Below are 4,898 nucleotides of genomic sequence, written 5' to 3' on the forward strand. Positions count from 1 at the left end.
TTGGTGTTGTTCATTAATTTTTTTGGTAAAACTTTTCTAGGTCTACAATGAATCCTTTAATTGTAGATCTTTCAAAAACTCCTGAGATTCATCCATCAGTTAATCTGGCAGCAGATATGGATGATTCAAGATATGATGCTTGGAATTTTTCTTTAATTGGTCGTCTAGATTTTGTCCATCTTAAGTTTTCAGATGCTGCTACTAGTTTGAGAAATCAATGGAAGTTGAAGGATAAATACCGACTTATTCCATTGGGTAAAGGTTTTTGCACTATCAGATTATCAAATATTGAAGATTAGAACTATATTACTACTGGTACTTGGGAGGTTCATGATCAAATTCTTAGAGTAAGGAACTGGAGTCCAAACTTCAGACCTGAAAGTCAGGGGACATCAAAAGCCATGGTATGGGTTCAATTTCCTGGTCTCAGTCTGGAATACTGGGATGAAGCTACACTATTTACTATCAGTAGAGCTATTAGAACACCTATTAAGGTTGATGATGCTACACTTCAATATCAAAGTGGTTATTATGCTAAAGTATTGATTGAGATTGATCTTACAAAAACAATTCCTAACAAACTTTGGATCATTACTAAATTTGGTGCTTTCTCTCAAAGGGTGATACTTACAAAACTCCCAAAATTTTGTACCAAATGCAAGATAGTTGGACATTTAACATCTGAACGTAAAGAAACTCAGCAAAAAGGAAGCTCTGTTTTAATGGAGAGGGAAATCTTGATTGAGCATAATCATACTTCTCAAAAATTACAAGCTATCCAGCAAACCAATCAAGGTACTTCTCCAAGTAACTCTGGTAAGCCTCCCACTCAAAACAATGTGGAATTGGATAAGCCTTTTAAAGATAATAATGTTGAGCATATAACTGAAGTGAATACTATCAGTCCAGTTTTAGAAAGTATTAATCAGTCTCCTGGTATTAACATTACAATTAATCCTTTTGAAGTATTACAAGAAAATGAAAATGATTTGTCTGACTCTGAAGATGGTGAAATCAAAGAAGTTAGTGCTTCAAATGTTCTTGAATTTGGTACTATTCCTCAACAAATTACTATTATTCCAAAAAGTGCTCAATCATCTGATGAAGTAAGTTCTAGTAAGACTGCAAAGAAAAAGCCCCCTTTAAAACCAGCAGTTACTACTAGAAAAGCTAGTAAGGAGTCTCTTAAACATATGATTGATAAGGGGAATATCTCTCCTCAACCTCCTCCTTTTAAATGAAGATAATATTTTGGAATATTAGAGGCATTCTAAGACAGAAGGCCCAAGATAAGTTGAGAAGTCTAATTCAGTCTAATAATCCTTCTTTGGTTTGGATTGTTGAACCCAAAATTAAAACAAAAAAATTTCATTTCAAGCTCTCAGGTATGCATCATCAAATTATTCACAACTCAAAGGATAATTCAAAAGGTAACATTCGGCTTTTCTGGAATTGTTCTTTAAGTACTCCTTCTACTATCAAAGTTACTAGTCAAAGTGTTACAGTAGAAATCGGTAAAGTTCTGGTTACTGGTGTTCATGCAAGTTGCTCTTCAATTAACAGAAAAGAATTATGACAAGATATGTGTGATATTAGTCTCATGAATAAACCTTGGTTAATTCTAGGGGATTTTAATACTTTACTATATGTTGATGATAAAAGAGGTGGTAGACAACCCAATATATCTGTAATTGATGAATTTCAAGATTGTGTGGATTTCTGTGATCTAATTCAAGCTCCTAAAAGTGGTCTGGAATTCTCTTGGTGCAATGGTAGAGTTGGGAACAAAAGAATCATTTGTAATCTTGATAGAGCTCTTTTTAACTTAAAATGGTTAGAGAAATTTAATGGCTGGAGTTACAAGGTTGGAACAAGAGGAATCTCTGACCATTGCCCTATTATTGGTTCAGATGCTATCATCCCTAAAGCTTTAAACTCTCCTTTTAGATTTCAGAAAATGTGGCTGAATTTTCCTGATTTTTTTCAAGTTATCCAAGATTCTTGGAATGAAGAAATTTATGGTAATCCCATTTATATTTTCATGAATAAGCTTAAAAGACTAAAGAAGTTCTTAAAAGTGTGGAATTGGGAGGTCTTTGGGGATGTTAAAGAAACTCTCAGGAAATCTGAAGATAAGTTGTTAGAAGAAACTTTGAAATCAGATAATGATCCTTCTAATATTATCCTTTTGAATAATTTGGTTACTACTAGAGGGAAATGTGATCTTGCTTCTCAAAATTATAACACTTTCCTAAGAGAGAAAGCTAGAATCAACTGGATTCAAGATGGTGATGTTAATTCTAAATTCTTCCATACAAGTATAAAGCTAAGACAAGCTCAAAATTCTATCTCTGAAATTGAAGACTCATCAGGTAACATTATCACTGATCATAATGGTATTTCAAATGTTCTCATTGATTATTTTAGCACTAAATTTGCTCATCAAGATATCACTGTGATTCCTTCTTTGAAGCTGTTCCAAAAGTTATTAATGATGAAGATAACTCCTTCTTAGAAAACTTGCCCACTGAAGATGACATAAAGAATGCTACTTTTGATTTAAACCCAGATGGTGCTCCTGGTCCAGATGGATTCACTGGCTCTTTTTACAGATTTTCTTGGGAGGTAATTAAAAATGATCTCATTGCTGCAATCCAGTATTGTTGGCAACACAGTATCATACCTAGTGGTTTGAATTCTAATTTCCTGACTTTGATTCCTACAGTGCAAGGTGCTAAGAATGCAAAGCAATTTAGACCTATTGGCCTTAGAAACTTCTGCTTTAAAATAATCATCAAAATTATTACCATGAGGATTAGTAAATTCCTTCCAAAGATTGTATCCCCTCAGCAATGTGCATTTATTAAAAATAGAAACATACATGAATAAGTGCTTCTTGCTTCTGAGCTTGTCAATGAATTGTCTGTTAAAAGAAGAGGTGGTAATTTGGGGCTAAAATTGGAAATTTCTCAAGCTTATGACACTATGAGTTGGGATTTTCTTTATAAAGCTCTATCCAGTTTTGAATTCTCTGGAAAATTCTGTGATTGAATTATGGTGCTGCTCAAGACTACTAAAATTTCTATACTTCTCAATGGTGGTCCTATTGATTTTTTTGGAGTTGACAGAGGGCTTAAACAAGGTGATCCTCTTTCACCTATTCTTTTTATTATAGCTGAAGATATTTTAAGTAGGAATATTCAAAAGTTGGTAATTGATAAGAAAATTCAGCCTATGGTAATTAGAAATGGTATACACCCTACACACTTATTATTTGTTGATGATATATTCTTATTCTGCAATGGAAATATGAGTAGTATAACTAATCTCAGAAATCTCTTAATGGAATATCAAGCTGCAACTGGTCAAATTATCAATACTTCTAAAAGTAGATGTTTTTTGGGGGGGACTTCTTCTGTGAGGCAAAGAAAAATTGCTAATTTTTTTCATATGGATATCTCTCAGTTCCCTGATGAATATCTAGGGGTTAATTTGGTTCAAGGGAAGATTAAATCCACTCATTTATAGCACTTAGTGGAATATATGCAACATAGATTGTCTTCTTGGAGTGGTAAAATGTTAAGCTTTCAAGCTAGACTTACTCTGGTTAAGTCTGTCCTTTGTAGTATTCAAGTGTATAATATGTTTATCTATAAATGGACTAAGAAGGAGATTAAAGCTTGTGAAAGAATTATAAGGAACTATCTATGGTCAGGTAATGCTGAAGAGAAAAAGTGTGTGACTTTAAAGTGGAATAAAGTCTGTTCTCCTCTTGAAGAAGGTGGTCTGGGAATAAGGATACTTGAACATTCTAACAGAGTTTTATTAATGAAATTCCTTTGGAATATGCTTCAATCGAAGGAAGAATGGGCCCTTTTCTTCTTAGCTAAATACACTGATAAAAATGGCAGCTGGATCACTTACTATAAAAGATCTTCAACTTGGCCTGGAATTAAGTGGATAATTCCAAGTTTCAAAAGTCTTACTAGATGGGTTGTTGGAGATGGTTCTCAAATTTCTTTTTGGAATAATAAATGGATTTTTGGAGAGTCTTTAAGTACAATATTTCCAAACCATTCCCTTATGACTCAATATCCAAATTTAAAAGTTAGCAGTCTTATTATGAATGGTCAATGGAGAATCCCTGAAGATATTCTCCAACTTTTCCAAATTGAGCAATTACCTGTTATTGGAACTGGTGCAGATACTTTAGTCTGGAGCAGTAATCATACTGGCATTTTTTCTGTTGTTGATGCAATGAAGAATATCAAGAATCCTCTGCCAAAGCTACACTAGTATAAAAAAATATGGAATCATGCAGTTTTGCCTTCTACTTCAGCTAATATATGGAAAATTACAAGGGAAGCTTGTGCAACTGATGAGAACTTGAAAAAAAAGGTTTCAATATAGCTTCAAGATGTTACATCTGTCATAATGATATTGATTCCTTAAATCATATTATGTGGAACTGCAGCTTTAGTAGACAGCTTTGGAATTGGCTGGGAGGTATTTTCCATTTTCTTCATCCTTTATCCTTTGAAGAAGTTCTTAAAAGGTGTAATTCCACCATCCCTATGGTAAAAGAGTTATGGTATATTTGTTCTTACACTCTGATGGCAGAACTTTGGTTCCTAAGGAATAAAATCTTTTTTGAAGATGAGAAGCCTAATCTACACAAAATTACAATCATAATTTCAAAGACTGTTCAGGAGTGCACAAGAAGATTGAAAGGCTGTAGATGGGGCTCTCCATATGAAAACCAGGTTCTCAGTCACTTTCAAATACAGTATAGAAAATTTCAGAGATTGAGAGTCATTGAAGTCTTCTTTTATTTACCTAACATGGATGAAACTCTTTTGTGTTGTGATGGTGCTTGTAGAGGTAATCCAGGGAAGGCT

General features: G+C 33.6%; 2 protein-coding genes across 2 annotated transcripts; both read left to right on the plus strand.

The window, feature by feature from the left end:
• The first annotated feature begins 401 nt into the window (after positions 1-401).
• Positions 402-1,241, plus strand: LOC113290641. Its single transcript, XM_026540223.1, has one exon. It carries the CDS (start codon positions 402-404, stop codon positions 1,239-1,241), a length of 840 nt encoding a protein of 279 aa, XP_026396008.1.
• A 146-nt stretch (positions 1,242-1,387) lies between these two features.
• LOC113290642 lies at positions 1,388-2,791 on the plus strand. Its single transcript, XM_026540224.1, has 4 exons — positions 1,388-1,544; positions 1,626-2,372; positions 2,474-2,625; positions 2,726-2,791. Exons 1-4 carry the CDS (start codon positions 1,388-1,390, stop codon positions 2,789-2,791), a joined length of 1,122 nt encoding a protein of 373 aa, XP_026396009.1.
• The last annotated feature ends 2,107 nt before the right edge of the window (positions 2,792-4,898 follow it).

The sequence above is a fragment of the Papaver somniferum genome, chromosome 6, assembly GCF_003573695.1.
Source record: "Papaver somniferum cultivar HN1 chromosome 6, ASM357369v1, whole genome shotgun sequence".
NCBI classification, from domain to species: Eukaryota; Viridiplantae; Streptophyta; class Magnoliopsida; order Ranunculales; family Papaveraceae; genus Papaver; species Papaver somniferum.

Coding starts and splice junctions, on each gene's coding strand:
- LOC113290641 (XM_026540223.1), top strand. CDS start 402: ATGGTATGGGTTCAATTTCCTGGTCTCAGTCTGGAATACTGGGATGAA.
- LOC113290642 (XM_026540224.1), top strand. CDS start 1,388: ATGCATCATCAAATTATTCACAACTCAAAGGATAATTCAAAAGGTAAC. Junction 2,373..2,473: donor TGAAATTGAAGACTCATCAG/GTAACATTATCA, acceptor CCTTCTTTGAAG/CTGTTCCAAAAGTTATTAAT. Junction 2,626..2,725: donor TTTACAGATTTTCTTGGGAG/GTAATTAAAAAT, acceptor TGATTCCTACAG/TGCAAGGTGCTAAGAATGCA.